The sequence below is a fragment of the Pygocentrus nattereri genome, chromosome 19, assembly GCF_015220715.1.
Source record: "Pygocentrus nattereri isolate fPygNat1 chromosome 19, fPygNat1.pri, whole genome shotgun sequence".
In the NCBI taxonomy this organism is placed as follows: Eukaryota; Metazoa; Chordata; class Actinopteri; order Characiformes; family Serrasalmidae; genus Pygocentrus; species Pygocentrus nattereri.
Window position 1 is genome coordinate 39,266,142 of NC_051229.1, and position 23,691 is coordinate 39,289,832.

General features: G+C 45.9%; 6 protein-coding genes across 6 annotated transcripts; 3 read left to right on the forward strand and 3 right to left on the reverse strand.

The window, feature by feature from the left end:
- On the reverse strand, positions 1 to 436 carry LOC108410485 (histone H2B-like). Its single transcript, XM_017681573.2, has one exon. It carries the CDS (start codon positions 421 to 423, stop codon positions 49 to 51), a length of 375 nt encoding a protein of 124 aa, XP_017537062.1. The 5' UTR covers positions 424 to 436; the 3' UTR covers positions 1 to 48.
- A 656-nt stretch (positions 437 to 1,092) lies between these two features.
- LOC108418607 (histone H4) lies at positions 1,093 to 1,404 on the reverse strand. The gene has a single exon (XM_017690173.2). The coding sequence runs from the start codon at positions 1,402 to 1,404 to the stop codon at positions 1,093 to 1,095; it is 312 nt and encodes a 103-aa protein (XP_017545662.2).
- A 10,138-nt stretch (positions 1,405 to 11,542) lies between these two features.
- Positions 11,543 to 12,108, reverse strand: LOC119261578 (histone H2A-like). The gene has a single exon (XM_037530880.1). The coding sequence runs from the start codon at positions 11,982 to 11,984 to the stop codon at positions 11,598 to 11,600; it is 387 nt and encodes a 128-aa protein (XP_037386777.1). The 5' UTR covers positions 11,985 to 12,108; the 3' UTR covers positions 11,543 to 11,597.
- Positions 12,109 to 15,914: 3,806 nt separating this feature from the next.
- Positions 15,915 to 16,575, forward strand: LOC108415981 (histone H1-like). The gene has a single exon (XM_017689040.2). The coding sequence runs from the start codon at positions 15,950 to 15,952 to the stop codon at positions 16,568 to 16,570; it is 621 nt and encodes a 206-aa protein (XP_017544529.1). The 5' UTR covers positions 15,915 to 15,949; the 3' UTR covers positions 16,571 to 16,575.
- Positions 16,576 to 17,409: 834 nt separating this feature from the next.
- On the forward strand, positions 17,410 to 18,121 carry LOC108417042 (histone H2A-like). The gene has a single exon (XM_017689814.2). The coding sequence runs from the start codon at positions 17,474 to 17,476 to the stop codon at positions 17,858 to 17,860; it is 387 nt and encodes a 128-aa protein (XP_017545303.1). The 5' UTR covers positions 17,410 to 17,473; the 3' UTR covers positions 17,861 to 18,121.
- Positions 18,122 to 18,531: 410 nt separating this feature from the next.
- On the forward strand, positions 18,532 to 18,967 carry LOC119261577 (histone H3). The gene has a single exon (XM_037530879.1). It carries the CDS (start codon positions 18,536 to 18,538, stop codon positions 18,944 to 18,946), a length of 411 nt encoding a protein of 136 aa, XP_037386776.1. The 5' UTR covers positions 18,532 to 18,535; the 3' UTR covers positions 18,947 to 18,967.
- The last annotated feature ends 4,724 nt before the right edge of the window (positions 18,968 to 23,691 follow it).

Here is a 23,691-nt window from a genome sequence, read left to right on the forward strand (position 1 = left end):
GGTGGCTCTGAAAAGAGCCGTTGGGTTTGATGAAGCCTTCGTCGCTTCTTACTTGGAGCTGGTGTACTTGGTGACGGCCTTGGTGCCCTCGGACACGGCGTGCTTGGCCAGCTCGCCGGGAAGAAGCAGGCGCACGGCGGTCTGGATCTCCCTGGACGTGATGGTGGAGCGTTTGTTGTAATGAGCCAGACGGGACGACTCCCCGGCGATACGCTCGAAGATGTCGTTGACGAACGAGTTCATGATGCCCATCGCCTTGGACGAAATGCCGGTGTCGGGGTGGACCTGCTTCAGCACCTTGTACACGTAGATGGCGTAGCTCTCCTTCCTGGTCTTTCTGCGCTTCTTTCCTCCCTTGCCGGCCGTCTTGGTCACGGCTTTCTTGGATCCCTTCTTCGGGGCGGACTTGGCGGGTTCAGGCATGGCTCTCCTCTTCGAGTGAGACTGAAGAATGAGGAGGAGCGCGCGGCACCGGCTTATCTAGACCCCGATATTCAAACCATAGCTCCGCCCTTCTCAATGCAGACAAGCAATCAAATGTCGAGGCCTCCTCCTCCTCCTCCTCCTCCTCTTAGTTAAGGACTTTTCCTTTGTTCTGCTTCCCGCGCATTCTTATCTACTGTGTTTCATGTATAATAACACAAAGTTTGGGTAATTTCTTCATTCCACACATCACAGGTACTGACACCGTGCAAGGTTTAAAGTGCGACTGTGTGTGTTTGGATGCACATTCTGTGCTTATTTTTGGGGAGTCATAGGCTGGAGGTCAGGGAACCAGGCTGACCGGGTCGATCCCCAGAGCCGACAGCACACGACCGAAGTGTATTGTAGGACTAATAAGAGTCACTTAATCGTGTGATTCTCATTTTATTTAATACTGCAATGTGTGTCGTTTATTCTGCACTATTAGTTCCTGTAAACAAGTTCATTGCACGCGGAACACTCAGTGAAAATTAATAAGACATAAAAATCATTAACGAGTTAAAACGGAAAAGCGGTCATTACTGTCAAATAGGGGGGAAAGACTCTCCTAGTGGACCTGTGGGGGCTCTTAAAAGAGCCGTTGTGTTTCTCGTTGATCGAGTCGAGCGTTTAGCCTCCGAAGCCGTACAGGGTTCGTCCCTGACGCTTCAGCGCGTAAACCACGTCCATGGCGGTGACGGTCTTCCTCTTGGCGTGCTCGGTGTAGGTGACGGCGTCCCTGATCACGTTCTCCAGGAACACCTTGAGCACGCCGCGGGTCTCTTCATAGATCAGACCCGAGATACGCTTAACGCCGCCACGGCGAGCCAGACGGCGGATAGCCGGCTTGGTGATGCCCTGGATGTTATCGCGGAGCACTTTGCGGTGACGCTTAGCGCCTCCTTTACCGAGACCTTTACCGCCTTTTCCTCGTCCAGACATTCTGCGTTGGGTTTCTAGTGATAGTCACAACAAAACCAATGAGAAACGGGCCGCTGAACGCGTCTTCTATACTCCTCTACAGGACCTAGTTGAAACCAAGGAACAGGAGGCGGAGCCAAGCGCAATAGAAAAAAGAGCCACGCCATGGAATCAAGGAGAACCCACCAAGCAAATACTGCCATGAAATAAATCACCCTAGAATTATTATAACTATTACTGTTACCAATACTTTTAGTGATATCACTTCACAACCTTATAATCTAATCAATACTCAATGTGCAATATGTCTAAAATATATTTATTCAATAAAGATGTTTAACTCTTTTATTTCAAGGATTCAAGGAGATTTTATTGTCATTCGCATCACATGGTACATGAGGTGGAACGAAATTAAGATCTCATGGTCCAGTTTACACCGAAGAGCTGTTATTAAAATAGATAAATATAAGGTAAATACACAAAAGAGGGAGAGTAGGCGAGTAGGCAGTTAGCAGCAATATGAAGTCCAGAGTGCAAGTTTGCTATAGCAGCATGATATTGACTTAGAATTGTTTTGAATTATTTATGTTTATGCTCTTAATTTGGAATGGAATTATTTTTTTTATCTTCAGTATTATTTTTTACACACCTCATAGTCTCTGCTGGTTTGAGAATCCAATTGTTTTTTGTTCGCCGTCCCGCGCAACTAGCACTCAGCCGAATTCCAGTCACATTTCCCGCCGAATACGAATCTCTCATCACAAAAATAAGTTAGAACACATAAAAGAACCCTGAAGTTACATGGAGTTACTACTGGAAGCTCTTTCGGGTTGAAAGAATTAAGGGGCTCTTAAAAGAGCCTTTAGGGGGTTTGGGGGAAAATCTAGGCGCGCTCCCGTTCATTTAAGCGCGCTCTCCGCGGATCCGGCGAGCCAGCTGGATGTCCTTGGGCATGATGGTGACTCTCTTGGCGTGGATGGCGCACAGATTCGTGTCCTCGAACAGACCCACCAAGTACGCCTCGCTGGCCTCCTGCAGGGCCATGACGGCAGAGCTCTGGAAGCGGAGATCGGTCTTGAAGTCCTGAGCGATCTCCCGCACCAGGCGCTGGAAGGGCAGCTTGCGGATCAGCAGCTCTGTGGACTTCTGGTAGCGGCGGATCTCCCGCAGGGCCACGGTGCCGGGCCTGTAACGGTGAGGCTTCTTCACCCCGCCGGTAGCCGGAGCGCTCTTACGAGCAGCCTTGGTAGCCAGCTGCTTCCTCGGGGCTTTGCCACCGGTGGACTTACGCGCGGTCTGCTTGGTTCTTGCCATGACAGCAACTTCTACTTTCCACCAAACATAAAGAATAAGGTGGCGCACATGCCGCGGCTCTTTTATGCGTTCGAGCTGCTTGCCGCTCATTGGGCGACTTGAATGTGTCCGCCTCCCATTGGCTAAACGATGCTGGGCGTCTCGAGTGCGCCCGCCTCCTTTCACGTTGGCTAAACCTTATTGGGCGTCTTAAGCCGCGCCAATATTTTCAAATCACAAGACCAAACCTCGGCGCTTTGGCGGCGCCTGGACTCTTTCTTTGTTTCCCGGCCGTGTAACTTGACTCAGATTTGGGGTTCATTCATTATTACACGCCTGCTGTTTCACTTTTTATAACAAACTTTATTAAGGAAGGAAATGACAGAGTAGACGGCAGACTGCAAGACCGGCTGAAGGCGGAGCTTTATGAAAATGGTGGCAGGCCACTGCTAAATTTTTCAGCTAATTTATTTCTATTCAGCTAGCTTAATCTTAGACAAGCACAAAAGATAAGTAACCATTTTTCAGGTTGTCTTTTCTTTATTTCCTATCTAGTTATTCTCAACAACTCCAACACTCTGGAGCACTGCGATATATTCGCCTATATAGACGACTGCTTTGATAGAGTCATCATGAGCAAGTCAAATAAGACGCCATCCACCAAGAGGAGCCGGCCCGAAGAATCCCCAGCAGCGGCCAGCCCACATACCAGCAGCACGGTGGAAGTTCTGGAGTCCATTAATAACAAGCTCTCCAGATTCGACGCTCGCCTGGCTCTAGTGGAAATACTCCACCAAGAGTTTCAGGCCCTGCGGGAATCTATGGAGTTCAGCCAGCAGCAGGTTGAATCACTCGCTGCAGAAAACGCGGTTCTGAGAGAGTCGGTGAAATCGCTCACCGAGGGAATGACCCGGCTCTCGGAGGAAAACAAAAAAATTAAAGAAACGGTTCTTGATCTCCAGTCCCGCAGCATGAGGGACAACCTAATTTTTGCAGGAATCCCGGAGAAGGCAGACGAAGACCCGGTAAGTACAGTAAAGTCATTCATACAAACTCACCTAAAACTTCCAGAGGACACCGTTAAAAACATCGGCTTCCACCGCGTTCACCGCCTGGGGGGTAAACGGCCGGATGCGCGAAGACCCAGACCGATCGTGGCTAAGTTCGAACACTTCCAACATAAAGAGCTGTTAAAGAGCCGCGGCCGGGAACTGAGAGGAACGGACTTTAGTTTAAACGACCAGTTCCCCAAGGAGATCCTGGAGCACCGCAAGGTCCTGTTCCCCATCCGTAAACGTTTCATCCAAGGAGGCTCCCGGGCCGTCATTGCAGTGGATAAACTGTACGTTAACGGTCAACTCTACCGCGACATTAATATCACACCATGGCTGTACTAATCAGGTGATCTGTACCAACACCGACGCCTTTATCCGAATACTTTAACATATCACCTTTCCACTAGTATAATACGACATGTCTAAAAAAAAAATCATTAATGCCGGTTTAATAAGCAGAGTGCCTTAAATAATTTAAATGTTTTCTTCTTCCTTAAGATGTATTTGTTTTCCCTTTTTTTGTTGTTGTTGTTGTATGTGCACTTTCATTTTACGTATCACCTTTTTTTCCTCCCCCTCTCTCTTTCAATACCCACACAGCGATTTGTTCATTCACTTTAAGCGATTTGTTCACACACACACACACACATACATACAGGCATATCTAACAGACACACACAGAGACACACAGCACACACACACACACACATACATACAGGCATATCTAACAGACACACACAGCACACACTCACACAAACATACAGGAGACACACACAAACACAGCGCAGACACATAGGCATACACGACCGATACATGCAGGCACAGACACACACACACAGACATATAGTGCAGATACACACACAAAACATACAACACAGGCATACAGCACACTTATACAACACATACACCTCTAGTAAACATCCAACACTCAAACAGCTAGTTTTAACATGAGTACACTGAGGTTTGTTACATGGAATGTACGTGGAGCTGGTTCGAGGGAAAAGAGATTGAAAATTTTTAATCGGCTAAGCAACTTGCAAGCAGATATTGTCTTTCTACAGGAAACACATATGTCCAAAACACCTACATACACACTGACCTCTCCTCAGTTCCCTCATGCGTACTCAGCCTGCTACAACTCAAAACAAAGGGGGGTGGCCATACTAATTAACAGAAGGATAAACTTTTCCATTAGCAACAATATAACAGATCCTGAAGGTAGATTTATAATACTTAACTTATCGATTATAAATATGCATTTATGTATTGCTAATATATATGGGCCAAATGTTGACGACCCCTCCTTTTTTCATAATATCTTCACAGCACTCTCTGATCATTCTGACACCAAACTAATAATAGGAGGAGATTTCAACCTGGTGCTTCATCCAAAAATCGACAGGCTCAGTACAGCAGTGAGTCAAAGGAACTGGCAGTCTGCAGACACTCTAAAACAATATATGAACGACTTTGGGCTCTCCGATGCGTGGCGTTCACATCACCCCACTCTCCGGGATTACACCTTCTTCTCAGCAGTACACCATTCACATTCTCGTTTAGACAACTTCTTAGTTAGCAACTCTATTATGATGGATGTCACAGACACTCGGATTCACCCTATCACTATCAGTATCTTCCCCCGCATTACTGCCTTTCCTGCTTCCCAAAGAACACACGGTGATGTTCCTGGCAGGTCGTTATTTTCTAAATATGTTGTCCATTCCTTTTTGAAATAATTAATGAAATCTTGTTCTTTAAGTAATGATGTATTTAATCTCCAGTTCCTATTAGAAAAGAACCACACCAACAAATAGGAACTGGAGATTAAATACATCATTACTTAAAGAACAAGATTTCATTAATTATTTCAAAAAGGAATGGACAACATATTTAGAAAATAACGACCTGCCAGGAACATCACCGTGTGTTCTTTGGGAAGCAGGAAAGGCAGTAATGCGGGGGAAGATAATATCCTACTGCACACATAAGAAAAAAAAAGAAAAAATACAGGTGTTAGAATTGGAAGAAAAAATAAAATCCTTAGAAGCTGCCCATGCTGCTTCACCACAAGAACACACAATGAGCAAGCTGAGAAAACTCAAACTAGAATTAAATGAAATAATAGACAAAAAGACACAATTTTTACTGCAAAGGTTGCGTTGGCAGAACTTTGAACATAGCAATAAATCCGGAAAATTCCTTGCTAACCAGTTAAAGCTAAATAAAGAAAAAACAACTATCTCTTCTATTAAAGTCTCAACTGGAAACATCACTCATGACCCACAACAAATAAATAAAGCTTTTAAAGAGTTTTACAAAGCCTTATATTCATCACAGATTAATCCTTCTAACGCAGCTATTGAAGAATTTCTTAATAATATTAATCTCCCCAAGCTGAAAAATGAACAAGTTGTTGCACTGGATTCACCACTTGCTTTATCCGAATTACATGAAGCCCTGCAGCATCTACCAAATAACAAAGCCCCAGGCCCAGATGGATTTCCAGTAGAGTTCTACAAAGAATTCTGGTCTGTGCTAGAACCAACCTTTTTCAGAATGGTAACTCAAATTCAAAATGAGAACGTACTGTCCCCAGACATGAATTCTGCTAACATTAGCCTACTTCTTAAACCAGGCAAAGACCCTACACTGCCTTCTAGCTATCGCCCAATTTCACTCATAAACGTAGATCTTAAAATTATTTGCAAAGTCCTTGCCAGAAGATTAGAGGAAATCACTCCACTTATAGTACATCCTGACCAGACAGGTTTTATCAAGGGTAGACAATCAGCCAATAACACACGCAGACTAGTAAACATAATAGATTACTGCATAATTAACAAATTAGAAACAACCATTGTATCTTTAGACGCAGAAAAGGCATTTGATCGGGTAAACTGGAAATATTTATTAGCAGTCCTACACAAATTCGGATTTGGTTCATCCTTCATAAACTGGATCAAAACCTTACATAGCTCTCCTAGTGCACGTGTTAGGACAAACGATATCACTTCACAAAGCTTCACTCTGCAGAGGGGCACCAGGCAGGGCTGCCCACTATCACCCTCACTTTTCGTTATCTTCATTGAGCCATTAGCAGCAGCAATTCGACAAAATACAAATATTAAAGGAATTAACACAGAAACTACAAACCACAAGATAAGTCTTTATGCAGATGATGTATTACTTTTCCTGGAAAACTCCCAAGCTTCTCTCCCGAATACAATTAGACTAATAGATAGCTTCTCTTCTATATCAGATTATTCCATCAACTGGGGAAAATCAACAGTTTTGCCTATAAACTGTAGTTTCCAGAACACAACCGCCAATCCACTACAATCAGGTAATATTAGATATTTAGGCATACATGTCTCTGCTAGGCTATCAGACTTAGTGCAGTTAAATCATATCCCTTTACTGAAAACAATAGAAGATGATCTCAAACGTTGGAACGCCTTACCTATATCACTCATGGGGAGAGTCGCTACCATTAAAATGATGGTTTTACCAAAAATCAACTATTTATTCTCACAAATCCCAAATAAACCCCCTGCTGCTTGGTTTAAGTCCTTAGATTCAAACATCTCACAATTCCTATGGAAAAATAAGCCATCAAGAATAAGTCTGAAAACTCTACAAAAGCCGAAAAACAATGGTGGTTTAGAACTACCAAATTTTTATAATTATTTCTTAGCCAATAGATTACAATACATTTCAAAATGGATCAAACCTGACTTACTAGACAGTCCATGGTTGGACCTAGAACAAGCATTCTGTAGAAAAACAAAACTCTCAGACTTACCTTACATTAGCTCTAATATTAAGCGCCACGACGCTTTTAAAAGCCTCAGTATAAATAGCTCACTGACAGCCTGGTGGGAATTTCTAAAACTAACTCAGTCTCCACTTATTCCATGCAAACTAACACCCATTTGGAACAATCCAGACATTTGTCAGAATAAGAAAGTACTAAATTTCACATCATGGCGTGAAAAGGGAATAAAAAATTTAGAACATGTTATTAAAGAGGGAAACTTTATCACATTCCAGGAACTCATATCAGAATATGGAATAAACAACAGTAAATTTCTTGAATATCAACAATTGAAATCCATCATTCAAGAGAGATTTAATCCCAACCAACTAAATCTGGAAATATCAATATGGGTAACTGAATTTTTAAATTTATGTACCCCTAAATTATTATCAAAACTGTACAAATTATTATTACAATTTGATGACTCAATCTCCCTCCCGATAGCCAAATGGGAACGTGATCTCTCTATCAATCAAGATCAAAGCTTTTGGATAGAAATATGTTCAAATATCTTCAAAATAAGTAAAAGCCCCAACTTACAACTTATACAATACAAAGTCCTTCATAGAGTACATTATACAGGACAAAGGATGTTCCAAATGGGCCTAGCACAATCAAACATATGCACCCACTGTACAGCCAATGTAACCGATAACTATCTGCATGCTATATGGGATTGTAGGCCTGTTCAGATGTTCTGGCACAGGATATGTACAGACTTGTCCACGTGGCTTAAATGTTGCATCCCAACCTCACCCAGACTGTGCATCTTAGGAGACGTCAGTGAATTGGTTATGGATGCAAATACATCACACATAGTTCTCACTGCCCTATGCATCGCCAAGAAAACCATCCTCATTAACTGGAAGCAAAAAAAAGATCTACATATTGCTCTTTACAAAAATTTATTATTTGATCACATTAGTCTGGAAAGAATGTCTGCTTCCTCTAAAAACCAGTTGGAGGAATTTAACTCTCTTTGGCTCCCACTGATCAACTCCACTAGTTAGTCGGGGTGGTTGGCTGTGGTTTCATCTCCCGGGTGGCCTAGTTGGTGGCTGGGAATTGACTCTGGGATGACTGCTTGTGTCGGTAACTTCCTGAGTAAGCTGGGGGGCCTCGGCGGCTGACCTGGGGTGTCTGTGTGCTTGCCCTGGTTGGTGGTGGATGGGTGGGGGCTCGGGGGGCGCCGCCGTTTTGCCTCGGGTGCAGGTCCGGGGATGCGTGGAGGGCGGGTGCAGGCCCTGGGTGGGGTAGCTAGCCTCCCCTCCGGGGCTAGTGGCGGGACCCGGGGCCCGATGCCTTAGAGCCACCCGACCCCATGCTGGGTCCCTGCCCGTGCGGGGATGGCTTGCGCCGCTGCGGGCGCACCACCGGGTGGGGCGGGTTGACCTTGCATCGGGGCGTCGGGTCTGTGCCTTGGGGTTCTGGGGTGCCTGAGTGGCGGGGGTGGGGCGGTGTCCAGTGGGGGGGTGTGGGGTGGACTGGGGGCAATGGGTTCCTGACTCAGGCCAGCTTGTCTTCTGTCTCGTTGATGTCTGTTGTTGTTTGACTGGAATGGTTCGGTACAGGTGTATATAGGTGTGGGGGTCTATGTGTAGGTGTATATATGAGAGCAGGTGGATGTGTGGGTGTATATAGAGGATGAATGTGTCTAGGTGTACATATATGTCTAAGTGAATATGTGGGTACACATGAGGGTAGATGTATATGTGGGACGGGTGTGTGTATGTGTGGGGGTGTGTGGGTCCGGGGGTGTGTGCGGTGGGGGGGGGTGTGTGGATGTGCGGACGCCCGCGTTCGCATGGGCATGTGGTGCTGTGTGGTTGGTGTTGCTGGGCGGGCTGCTCTCTGCGGTGGGGGAGGTGGGGGCTTGGGCGGGGTGGCGGCATAGGGTGTCTCCGTGACCTCCCCGGGCCGACCTCATCCTGCCTCGAGCGGGGGGACAGTGAAACGCGGAGCCTCATGAGCCAGCTAGTCAGCTGGCTCTCCTCTTCCAGAGGATCATTGCCTCTGGACCTACATACCCCCCCTCCATCCACCCCCAGACACACACACACACACACACACACACACACACACACACACACACATACATACATTATTCCCCCACCCAAGCAAACACACACAAACACACACAGTACTCATACATTTAGGATCCCTGGGGCAGGCATGTTGCCGGGGGTCAATGAGGTCGACCCGCTGTCATAGCCTCACTCGTCTCCTGACGACTGTCTGTCCCTCAGTTTTTACTGCACTTTAGACATTCAGGGCTTTTGAGGGGACAGTGTAGATGGACACCAGTGGCCCGGTGCTTAGCCCATGTTTGCCTACACACCTGTCCCCCCAATTTTAACTACACCATAGTATCACATTCCTGGCTTTCTGGGGTTGCTGCCCGGGCCCCCGCCGCCCCCGCCGCGGAGGGTGGCCGGTATGGCGGTGCCAGCCATGTGGCATTGTATGGTTGGGTGGGTGTGGGCGTCTGTGCGCCCGCGCGCATTCTTCCCTGGCGTGCGCCCTCGGACTCGTGTGCAGTCGTGCATGTTCCTCCCGTGTGTGCGCCCCCCCGCACGTGTGCACGTTCGTCCCATGTATGCATCCATATACAAACTGTTACTGGCTGGCCTTTCCATTCGTATGTAGGAATGTATATAGGTGTGGAGGTATGTGTGCGTAGGTGTATATATAGGGGTGGAGGAATATAAGGGAGTGAAGGTATGTAGATGTATATATGAGGTTGAGTGTATGTGAGGACAGCTGGTTCTGGGTCGGGGGATTGTTGTCCCCGGTCCTCTCCCGGCTGCTCCCCTGTGGTTGCTACTTCCCCCCCAGATGGGGGGCGCCTTGGGGCTTCAGGGCCTGGCCTGGTACTCCGGCGTGACGGTTGGCCCGCTCCCCTGGGTGGTTGGGCTCCGGGGCGGCTCAAGGCCCCTCGGCGGGGATGGGGCCCTGCTGGGTGGTGGTTGGCTCTCGGGCGTATGAGGCGCTGGGTCTTTGCTGCTGCCTCGTGATGGGGAGGGGCATCCTGGGGGCGGCTCTGGTTCCTCTGGTTCCCCTGGACCTGCGCTCCATGGCTGGGGGGGGTGCTGTCCGGAGTCCCCCTCTCCCTTCCGCTGGGGTGGGCATGCAGGGGTCACTGGGAGATACGGCCCAGGGTCTCCACTGCTCCTGGGGGGGCCGCGGCGGGCGGGATTCCCTGGTCTTTCTCTGCCTTCCTCTGGCCTCTGGGGGGATGTTGTCGCAGCTTTCTGCCCTCGATATTGAGTGCATCTTGTGACAAATTTATACTGTACTGCACTCACAAACACACACACTCCCATACACACACACACACACTCACATACACATACATCACAGTCATTTGTGTAGTATCTCCAAGTGCTGTACGTCTCAGGTACACTTTCTTCTCTTTTCTCAGGAGCAGCAGTTGGTGAACCATCGCCGTGGCATTTGCGCTGTGTTTTTCTTTTTTTCTGCCCTTATGTTATTTCCCTTTACAGATTCCCCTGGCCTGTCAAGTCTGGCATGATGCTAACACATTTTCATTAAAATATCAAATGTATAAACAAAATGAAATCAAATAATTAAAAAATAAAGAAAGAAAAAGAAACACTGACAAGATGAGCCTATAATCTATAGTGCTCATTTTGGAAAAGTAAATCTGTTTGGCAGACTTGCCAGACAAGACAGGCAAAAAAAAAAAAAAAAAAACTTTATTAAGGAATATTATTTCAATACAAACACATTCAGATACAAAATCCACATTCATCAACATTTCTACAGTATTATTTACATTAGAACCTGCAGCACTGATTAAAAACCCAGCAGACTCGCCTGGTTTTAACAGATGCTCATGTGCGTTTATTCCTCGAGCTCGAGCAGCTTCTAAACTATATTCAGTGAGCAGTCGTGAGGCGAGTTGATGCCCACGAGCCTTTTATTTCATTATTTCCATTCAGGAACTCAGAAACACTGCACTTTTGTTGTGAAGGTGGGCGGCTCTTAAAAGAGCCTTTGGTTATTTACAGTTTAGGAGAACGCCAAGTTTACTTGGTCTTGACCGCTTTCTCGGTCTTCTTGGGCAGCAGTACAGCCTGGATATTGGGCAGCACGCCACCCTGAGCGATGGTCACTCCTCCGAGCAGTTTGTTGAGCTCCTCGTCGTTACGAACGGCCAGCTGCAAATGGCGAGGGATGATACGGGTCTTCTTGTTGTCGCGAGCGGCGTTGCCAGCCAACTCCAGGATCTCAGCGGTCAGATACTCCAGCACTGCGGCCAAATAGACGGGGGCACCGGCACCGACGCGCTCGGCATAGTTACCTTTGCGCAGAAGCCTGTGCACACGGCCCACGGGGAACTGCAGCCCGGCGCGGGATGAGCGAGTCTTGGCCTTGGCCCGAGCTTTACCGCCGGTCTTTCCTCGTCCACTCATTTTCTACTTACACTCAGTTCACTGAACGAAGCTGAAATAAAGGCCAGCGGTCGCCCATCGTCCTTCATATGGGCACAGCTGCCGTGTTTCTATTGGCTACAACGCGATGGCGGTCAACAACCAATCATATTAGAGTCGCCAAAGTTTAGGACCCGCCCACATTTCCTCTCCTAGCCCTCTGCTTCTCCTCACCCCTTCGCGCGCGCTCGTCTCAGTGAGAGAGAGAGATAAAACACATAAAATCCTTTGGAAGATAAAGATTAATCACTGATTATATTAGGAGGTCCATCAGTGCCAAACATCCTGGACAGTTGAGTGACCACCAAACCACAACCTTTCCTTTCACTGTTATACATGCATGCATGTCATTTAGATGTGTTTCTTGCTTTTTCTTCATACATGTGATAACTAATATTTTTGCCTCGTTATTTGCCGCAGACACATATTAAATAGGTTTTGTTTTATTATTATTATTTTAAAATCATTTTCTGTTTGCGGCATTCAGAGCACACATTTGCGAGAACATTTACTCAGAGAGCCGGGTCTGACGCTGGAAAAGTGCTTACATATATGTAGAGCAGCAGAACTGAAAAATTCCATCAATATACATATGGCAGGAAAGTGGAAGTTCAGTCTAATCATAAGCCTATGGAAACCATTATGAGAAAGCCCTTGTTCAATGCACCAAAGAGATTGCAGCAGATGCTACTGAGGCTACAGAAATATGACATCAGTGTCACAGATGTGCCTGGATGACTGATGCATGTAGCAGACACACTAAGCAGAACTTACCTACCAGAATGGGACACTGCAGGTTCAGTTGAGGTTGAAATTGAGACAATAAACATGATCCAGTATCTGCCCTTATCAGAGGAAAGGCTGTGGAACATTCAGGCTGAAACAGAAAAGGACAAAGCGCTGCAGTCCCTAAAACGAATCATTTTACAGGGATGGCCGAAAGACAAAGCACAAGTTATTGACGAGGTGAGACCTTTCTTTGCCATGCAAGATGAACTTAGTGTGCAACATGGTGTGATATTCGAAGGGAGCAAGAGGTAATCCCAGTCAGTATGAGACATGAAATTATGGAGAGAATACATTCTTCACATTTAGGCATTGAAAGCTGTCTGCACAGGGCCAGAGAATGTGTTTATTGGCCAGGAATGACTGAGACCCTAAAAACATACATAGGGAATTGTGCAATGTGCAGGGCCACAGACACAAGGCAGCAAAAAGAGACAATGTGCCCACAAAACATTTCACTTTGGGCAAAGGTCGGAACTGAGCTGTGTGCATTCAACGGCAGAAACTACCTGATCACAGTTGATTACTTCTCAAACTTCTGGGAAGTCGACCATCTTCCAGACTAAAGTTCAGCCACTGTTATTCACAAGCTGAAAGCTCACTTTGCACAACCTGGCATCCCAGGTGTTGTGGTTTCGGATAACGGTCCACAGTACTCTTCCTGGGGCTGGAGGTCAGGGATCTGCCCCTGTAACCAAAAGGTTGCCGGTTCGATCCCCAGGACCGACAGTCCATGACTGAGGTGTCCTTGAGCAAGACACCTAACCCCCAACTGCTCCCCGGGCGCCGTGGATAGGGCTGCCCACCGCTCCGGGCAAGTGTGCTCACTGCCCCCTAGTGTGTGTGTTCACTAGTGTGTATGTGGTGTTTCACTTCATGAATGGGTTAAATGCGGAGGTGGAATTTCCCTGGTTGTGGGATCAAAAAAGTATCACTTATCTTATCACTTAATAGTGTTATTGTGGCACAAACCTGATTGATTGTGACACACAGTGCTGTACTGATGTAGAAAAAAAGGCAAGCCGCTAGTAAAGAGTTCTGAGTCATACGAGTTGTCCGAGCTCCTTTATTTGGTATGCTAGTCTGAAATGCAAGAGATAGCAGAAAACAGTTGTGAAATTTCCTCACTACTAAATATTCCATATTCAACTGTCAGTGGGATTATAACAAAGTGGAAGCGATTGGGAACGAGAGCAAAATCAGCCACGAAGTGGTCGGCCACGGAAAATGACAGAGCGGTCAGCGGATGCTGAGGGGCATAGTGCGCAGAGGTCACCAACTTTCTGCATAAACAATTGCTACAGACTTTCAAAAAACTCAAGTGGCCTTCAGATCAGCTCAAGAACAGCGTAGAGAGCTTGATGGAATGGGTCAAAGACAATGATGTAAAGCACATCCACTGGACTCTAGAGCAGTGGAGACGTGTTCTCTGGAGTGACCAATCACGCTTCTCCATCTGGAAATCCGATGGATGAGTCTGGGTTTGGCGGTTGCCAGGAGACGGTGCTTCACTGACTGCATTGTGCCGAGTGTAAAGTTTGGTGGAGGGGGGATCATGGTGTGGGGTTGTTTTTCAGGATTTGGGCTCGGCCCCTTAGTTCCCGTGAAAGGAACTCTTAAAGCTTCAGCACCAAGAGATTTTGGACAATTTCATGCTCCCAACTTTGTGGGAACAGTTTGGGGACGGCCCCTTCCTGTTCCAACATGACTGAGCACCAGAGCACAAAGCAGGTCCATAAAGACACGGATGAGCCAGTTTGGTGTGGAAGAACTTGACTGGCCTGCACAGAGTCCTGACCTCAACCCCATAGAACCCCTATGGGATGAATTAGAGCGGAGACTGTGAGCCAGACCTTCTCATCCAACATCAGTGTCTGACCTCACAAATGTGCTTCTGGAGGAACGATCAGAAATTCCCATAAACACTCCTAACCCTTGTGGAAAGCCTTCCCAGAAGAGTTGAAGCTGTTATAGCTGCAAAGGGGGGGGGGTCTACATCATATTAAACCCTAAGGATTAAGAATGGGATGTCACTCAAGTTCATATGCATGTGAAGGCAGATGAGCGAATACTTATATAGTAACCTTTTGATTTACAAACCATTTTCTTCAGCTTTCATGACGGCATTGAACACCATTATTTCCAGACCTTATATAGTTTCTTTGATTATCTTTCATGTTGTTATTAGTGTCCTTATTTTTTCATATAAAAAAAAAAAAATTCCATTACTTCCAAACAAAGAAGGCCTTCCAATCAGGCCTAGGCCTTTAAACATTATTCACTTTCTGTATTACTACCACTCAACATATTCAGCTACAGCTAAGTCTCTGCCTTAGTTCTTAGACGGAACCTATCTGTGCACGTGCCTCTTCTAGATGAGGGCTACTCCACCCTGACCACTGCACTTCGTGTTCATACTCAGGGTCTCACACACACACAGGGAAAGAGCTGCACATGACAGAGAGAACCATGCAGTAAAATATGACAGGAGTAGTTTTAATTAGCCTAAAGAACCTTTCATATCTAAATGTTCTCCATATGAGCTTCGGGTTATTTCCCACTAGTCAGGCCAAAGTTCATGTACATGGCACATTAGCAGACAGCAGGCTGTGCCCCCCAGCCGGCGGCCTCCCGCCTGTGTTTTAGCCGCTCCAAGAGAGCCCGTTTTATCCAAAGTAAGCGAGGCGCTCGGTCACTTCAGGTTCCCCCGCGCCCTCGCCGAGGCTCTCCCGGGACGCGCCGCTGAGCTCTCCGAAGCTTCACGCCGCCGTTTGCCGCCGTTTCCCACCGATTATCACGGCAAACACGCCGTGTCTCGTTCGGAGCGGCGGCCGTCCGGCGCCCTTTTAAAGGCGCCCTGTAAAACGAGGCATCACTGCGCGCCCATTCCTGGACTGGGGACACACGGCAGCACCTCTTCTAGAGGAATGAGCCGTTGGACTCTCGCCAAGCGGCACTTTCGCTCGTAATTCGCCCGATAAATACCGCGAGAAAACACAAATCTGAGCGCCTCACTGACACGGCTGCGCAGCGCCCGACGGGTTGAGTCTACACCGTCCTCATGTGTCTTTTAAGGGACCGACTCCCCGCGTGAGAGGGAGGTTCCTCTGAACAGTGCAGCTCGTGCTCAGTCTCGCTCCGCTCGCAGTAAAACCAGAACGATGGCAGAAGCCGCTCCCGCTCCAGCCGCCGCACCGCCCAAGGCTCCCAAGAAGAAAAGCGCCGCCCGGCCCAAGAAAGCCGGCCCCAGCGTCGGGGAGCTCATCGTCAAGGCTGTTTCGCAGTCCAAGGAGAGGAGCGGCGTGTCTCTCGCCGCCCTGAAGAAAGCTCTGGCCGCCGGCGGCTACGATGTGGACAAGAACAACTCCCGCGTCAAGATCGCCGTTAAGAGCCTCGTGACGAAGGGCACTCTGGTGCAGACCAAAGGCACCGGCGCGTCGGGCTCCTTCAAGCTCAACAAGAAGCAAGCCGAGCCGAAGAAGCCGGCTAAGAAAGCAGCGACCAAGCCCAAGAAGGCGGCCGCCAAGAAGCCCGCCGCGGCCAAGAAGCCCAAGAAGGTAGCGGCGAAGAAGCCCGCGGCCGCCAAAAAGTCGCCGAAAAAAGCCAAGAAGGTAGCGGCGAAGAAGCCGGCGGCCGCCAAGAAAGTCGCCAAGTCTCCCAAGAAAGCCAAGAAGCCGGCGGCCCCGAAGAAGGCGGCCAAGAGCCCGAAGAAAACAAAGGCCGTCAAGCCCAAAGCAGCCAAGCCCAAGGCGGCGAAAAAGGCCGCCGCCAAGAAGAAGTGAACGCGCCGTTCGCCTTCACGGCTTGTTTTTCTTCTATTAAAACAAAACGGCTCTTTTAAGAGCCACCCACACTTTCCTCTCAAAGAGGTCGATTTTCCTTCGTGCTGCACTTAAAAAGTGGTCATTACTGGTCAGTAGTGATTTTACTGGAAGGCGTCCGGCTCGATGTTTTAGTCGAGCTGCCGTTTGTATTTACAGGGCGAGTTGGGGCAGAACAGCAGCGAGGAAACGGGACTTCCTGTGTCCTCATCTCTTCCTCTGTTCAGTTCAGGTTTCCTTTACTGACATCACACATTTACGCTTGTATCGTCAAAGAACTGCAAAAAATATAGATCAAAACTTACAATTACAAAACTAAGACTGATATCCATAAAACTAGAATAATGAATAATATCAAAATGTGTACAATAATAAAATAAAACCTATTTAAAATGCGTCTGCAGCAAAAATATTAATTATCACATGGATGAAGAAAAAATGAAGCGGCTTAGAAAATGGATGGATGGATGAAGAAAAAGCAAGAAACACATCTAAATGACATGTTTGCATGTATAACAGTGAAAGGAAAGGTTGTGGTTTGGTGGTCACTCAACTGTCCAGGATGTTTGGCACTGATGGACCTCCTAATATAATCAGCGATTAATCTTTATCTTCCAAAGGATTTTATGTGTTTTATCTCTCTCTCTCACTGAGACGAGCGCGCGCGAAGGGGTGGGGAGAAGCAGAGGGCTAGGAGAGGAAATGTGGGCGGATCCTAAACTTTGGCGACTCTAATATGATTGGTTGTTGACCGCCATCGCGTTGTAGCCAATAGAAACACGGCAGCTGTGCCCATATGAAGGACGATGGGCGACCGCTGGCCTTTATTTCAGCTTCGTTCAGTGAACTGAGTGTAAGTAGAAAATGAGTGGACGAGGAAAGACCGGCGGTAAAGCTCGGGCCAAGGCCAAGACTCGCTCATCCCGCGCCGGGCTGCAGTTCCCCGTGGGCCGTGTGCACAGGCTTCTGCGCAAAGGTAACTATGCCGAGCGCGTCGGTGCCGGTGCCCCCGTCTATTTGGCCGCAGTGCTGGAGTATCTGACCGCTGAGATCCTGGAGTTGGCTGGCAACGCCGCTCGCGACAACAAGAAGACCCGTATCATCCCTCGCCATTTGCAGCTGGCCGTTCGTAACGACGAGGAGCTCAACAAACTGCTCGGAGGAGTGACCATCGCTCAGGGTGGCGTGCTGCCCAATATCCAGGCTGTACTGCTGCCCAAGAAGACCGAGAAAGCGGTCAAGACCAAGTAAACTTGGCGTTCTCCTAAACTGTAAATAACCAAAGGCTCTTTTAAGAGCCGCCCACCTTCACAACAAAAGTGCAGCGTTTCCGAGTTCCTGAATGGAAATAATGAAATAAAAGGCTCGTGGGCATCAACTCGCCTCACGACTGCTCACTGAATATAGTTTAGAAGCTGCTCGAGCTCGAGGAATAAACGCACATGAGCATCTGTTAAAACCAGGCGAGTCTGCTGGGTTTTTAATCAGTGCTGCAGGTTCTAATGTAAATAATACTGTAGAAATGTTGATGAATGTGGATTTTGTATCTGAATGTGTTTGTATTGAAATAATATTCCTTAATAAAGTTTGTTATAAAAAGTGAAACAGCAGGCGTGTAATAATGAATGAACCCCAAATCTGAGTCAAGTTACACGGCCGGGAAACAAAGAAAGAGTCCAGGCGCCGCCAAAGCGCCGAGGTTTGGTCTTGTGATTTGAAAATATTGGCGCGGCTTAAGACGCCCAATAAGGTTTAGCCAACGTGAAAGGAGGCGGGCGCACTCGAGACGCCCAGCATCGTTTAGCCAATGGGAGGCGGACACATTCAAGTCGCCCAATGAGCGGCGAGCAGCTCGAACGCTTAAAAGGGCCGCGGCCGGCATCTCGCTTCATTGTTCTTCTTCACTAAGAAGTAGAGTTTGGTATCATGGCAAGAACCAAGCAGACCGCGCGTAAGTCCACCGGTGGCAAAGCCCCGAGGAAGCAGCTGGCTACCAAGGCTGCTCGTAAGAGCGCTCCGGCTACCGGCGGGGTGAAGAAGCCTCACCGTTACAGGCCCGGCACCGTGGCCCTGCGGGAGATCCGCCGCTACCAGAAGTCCACAGAGCTGCTGATCCGCAAGCTGCCCTTCCAGCGCCTGGTGCGGGAGATCGCTCAGGACTTCAAGACCGATCTCCGCTTCCAGAGCTCTGCCGTCATGGCCCTGCAGGAGGCCAGCGAGGCGTACTTGGTGGGTCTGTTCGAGGACACGAATCTGTGCGCCATCCACGCCAAGAGAGTCACCATCATGCCCAAGGACATCCAGCTGGCTCGCCGGATCCGCGGAGAGCGCGCTTAAATGAACGGGAGCGCGCCTAGATTTCCCCCCCCCAAACACCCTAAAGGCTCTTTTAAGAGCCCCTTAATTCTTTCAACCCGAAAGAGCTTCCAGTAGTAACTCCATGTAACTTCGGTTCTGTTCAGTTCATGTTCTGACTTATTTTTATGAGGAGAGATGAGTTCAGTCTTTGAGCGGTGCCTGTGTAGCCTGTTATAGTAAGGCCACAAAAAGTGTATATATAATATAATACACACACACACACAGAGCTTGCCCATAATTGTACAGCCATGTAACATTAGCTTTCTGCTCAATATTTACCAAGCCCTATGATTACCATTAATACCACTTAATAATTTTTGTGAAGAGAGATTCGTTGTTTTTGAGCGGTGCCTGTGTGCGCCCTTCTGAATGCGGTACAATACACGCGTACCTATCAGGTTCAATAAGTTTGGCTAATTTCTTCATTCCATACATCACAGGTACTGACACCTTGCAAGGGTTGAAAGTGCGATTGTGTGTGTTGTGAGCAAGTGTGCTCACTGCCCCCATAGTATGTGGATGCGCGCGTGCGCTCACTAGAGTGTATGTGGTGTTTCATTTCATGGATGGGTTAAATGCCGGGGTGAACTCAGTAAAAGTTAATAAAGAAAAAAAAAATCATTAACGAGTCAAAACGGAAAAGCGGTCATTACTGTCAAATAGGGGGGAAAGACTCTCCTAGTGGACCTGTGGGGGCTCTTAAAAGAGCCGTTGTTTCTCGTTGATCGAGTCGAGCGTTTAGCCTCCGAAGCCGTACAGGGTTCGTCCCTGACGCTTCAGCGCGTAAACCACGTCCATGGCGGTGACGGTCTTCCTCTTGGCGTGCTCGGTGTAGGTGACGGCGTCCCTGATCACGTTCTCCAGGAACACCTTGAGCACGCCGCGGGTCTCTTCATAGATCAGACCCGAGATACGCTTAACGCCGCCACGGCGAGCTAGACGGCGGATAGCCGGCTTGGTGATGCCCTGGATGTTATCGCGGAGCACTTTGCGGTGACGCTTAGCGCCTCCTTTACCGAGACCTTTACCGCCTTTTTTTTTTTTTTTTTTTTTTTTTTTTTTTAAAGAAACTTTATTTTAACAAAAATATAACAGTTTACAATTAACAAACAAACATCATCATTAAATACAAAACATCAAACAGTTACAGACTTTATATTTTAAAAAGTCAGAAAGTCCCATTTCTTACCTTCTTGTTTTTTTGTATCAATAGTCCTTCTTCTTTTCAGTTCCCGTATAATGTGACTAAAAACAACATCACTGGACACAAAAGCTTGATCAATCGTCATTCTCGTTCTTGTTTTCCACAATTGACTTTTTACAATGCAAATGATGAGCCATAATAATTCCTTTTGTTGTTTTGGGAGAGAGTTTCCAAATAATCCATATGCTATTGTCTTCATATTCATTTGTATATTTATATTTAAGCTTTGTAATTTATTCCATGTTTCTTTAGATCTATAACAATCAAATAAAAAGTGTTCTAAAGTTTCTTCAGCGTCGCAGTTTGGCATGGGGCATTTTATAGTCTTTACATAGCAGCTCCACCTGACCACAGTTCTCACGGGTAGTCTCCTAACAGAGATTAGCCACGATACATCTCTCAGATTCCCTCGTCCAGACATTCTGCGTAGGTTTTCTGGTGATAGGCACAACAAAACCGATGAGAAACGGGCCGCTGAACGCGTCTTCTATACTCCTCTACAGGACCTAGTTGAAACCAAGGAACAGGAGGCGGAGCCAAGCGCAATAGAAAAAAGAGCCACGCCATGGAATCAAAGAGAACCCACCAAGCAAATACTGCCATGAAATAAATCACCCTAGAATTATTATAACTATTACTGTTACCAATACTTTTAGTGATATCACTTCACAACCTTATAATCTAATCAATACTCAATGTGCAATATGTCTAAAATATATTTATTCAATAAAGATGTTTAACTCTTTTATTTATAATGTTTATGCTCTTAATTTTGTGAAGAATGGAATTAGTTTTTTTATCTTTAGTATTAAGCAAAGTGCCTTTGCAGTAATAAGTAACAAACTGTAACCTTAGTAATTAATAAGGTTAATACCTGGTTTCTTAATCCTCCCCTTGTTACTTCTTTTTTCTTGAGGGCCTTGCTCTCCTTTTACTGCTGTAGCATTGTGAATTTCCCAACTGTAGAATTAATAAAGGGTTGTCTTATCCTGTCTTAAGTCGTGTATCATTTTAAGTCAAAATATCATTTTGATACAAAGCATAAAAGAAAAAATGAACAGACAAAGGAAGAAAAAAATTTAAAGTCGAATTTAGGTCACAGTGGTTTGTCCAGGCTGCTGTAAATGTAAAGAACCACATTATTATGGATTAAGTCTGAATGAATAATGTAATACCAAAATGCATGAATATGTGTGTGTGTGTTATACAATATATTGCTGTGTATGAGAGAGTTTATGTAGAAAACATGTCAGAGAAAGACCATGAGACACGTTATTGTAAATGCTCAGCAACACAATATTTTCACATGTGAAAATCTCTTATTCTAATACTTGCAGGTTCACCTTGTGACCACACGAGGGCAGCCAAGCTCCATCGATGACAAATCGCCCTCAGCCCTAAACACCTGGGGCGGACGGTCTGCACTGTTTTCACTTCTCTGATCAGAAACATATAAATTAAGCTACAAACTGGGTGCTGCTCTGGTCTGTGTCACTTTTGTTTATTTTATTTTTATTTCAAAAACAGTGTTAAAAACGGGAAATGGGTCAGTTCTTGTTTTTGTTTCTGTTATTGTCTGTGGAAAAATCAAGAAACAGCTTTTATAGTTTCAGACGCAAAACACAAAATCAAATAAACAAGCAACAGCTGAATAAAAAGTCATATTTTATTAATCAATATTAAAAAATCCCTATCACTTCAGATGGAAATAAGCCAACAGAATGCAGAAACTCAGAAAACACAAATCAGGCAAACACAGGAAGATCAGGCAGGAGTTTTGAGCAGACAGGCCTCGTCCTGGCATTTTGGGAGACCATATGTTTTTATGGCGATTTACATATTGGATGTAGTTAATCATAGCAAAATCATAGAGAAATGAAAGTCACGCTGCCCAATAATCATGAGAAAACATAACACTAATGTGACGACGTTAGAGCTGAACTTCATCAAAGCGTCAGTGTTTCTGCTCCAGATGTTGTGGGAAAAAATTATTTGCAGCTTTGTTCCAGATTTGGAGACTTAAAGCCCAAAACACCAGGACTGTCGAGAAAAAGGCACAATTTATTTTATTGAGATACAGATTAGATTCATGTTTGTTACTAAGAAGAACCTTAAGATGTTGCTGCACAGAACTGATAGTTTATAATATCGCAATATCTTCCAAATTCATCACTGTATTACTGCACTAAATTGTTTGTACGATTGTGCTGGTAAATTTAGTGAAGTTGTGTTTGCCGATTGCCGCCACTTTAGGCTAAAACAGTCTTGATATGGCTTGTTTTGTTTGGACTGTTTTGTTCTTTCATCTCTTAAAATGATGCCAAATGAACTTTAAAGAATGAGCTTTATACAGTATTAAAACTGCAGCAAACAGCATGGATTGCAGTTCAGAAGGGTCTGTATTAATCTGTCTATAATAATAAAAGTAAAATTCAACATTGGCAAATCAAATTTAGACATTTTTCAAATGATCCTAAACCCCGTAATGTTTGCCTCTTCAGTTCTGGAGCAGAGCTGTGAGGATCATTTAATAGATGTGTAATAAGGTTTTCGGTGTCATAGACTTGCATTATTTGGGAGCTACATTAGCCACAAAGAGTCAAACTATAGACAAGCACGTTCGGGTCAATCGACGATTGGAATAAAGGGGAAAACCTGCGTAAACGTGATGTTTTAGTGAACTATGGCTTCATGTGTGCTGATATGCCTGATTCAGTTTCTGGCGCTTTAAAAGGTTAAAAGGAAAGACAAGCGCTGATCTGCATCAACCTACTGAGACACATCTTGACTGCAAGTCTGTTTTGTCTGTTGTATTTCCAGAGGTGGAAAAAGTTCAGCCAAGCTGCATAAAAATGAACGTATAGGTTCATAATATTGTTTGGTTAAATGTGGAAGTATTGATCCAAATACACTGAAGTAGCTGTGGGTACAATTAAGTTTATTTAAGCCAATTCAAGAGAAAAGTAAATGTTTTAAGAGGACGTGTTTTCTCTTTTCGTGACTCGTTTAATGTTCGACTGAATGTTTTGCACGTTTTGTAGAAACTGATTAGCAAGAGAATTGATTTAGAATTGATTTATTATTGTTTTTTTTAAAATGTAATTGGGAAAAAAATATTCCACTTAAACAATTTTCAAGCTAAATATAAATCTTTGAAAATATTATTTAAGTATTGTAACAATGTCGGATTACTTCATTGTTTCATGCCTGTTTGTTTCAGTATCACTCTAATGGTGATGGACATGATGCACAGCAGTGGATCTTAACATGAACCGAAGTTGTTGGTGTTTCTGCGTTCCTGCCAGTCACTCATTACACAGTGCTGTTTACTGGTTTTCACCCTTCGTCATCAACAGTGTGTGTTGTTACACAGTGCCAGCACAAGTCATCGTTAACCATCCTGTCTCATAGTCCAGAGATTGTGGTGTTACTAACATAACGTTAATTTCCAATCATCAAAAGACCAGATGTGCAGGTTTGTGTGGGACAGTTTCTGCTGTAAGCGGAAGGTTCATATTTC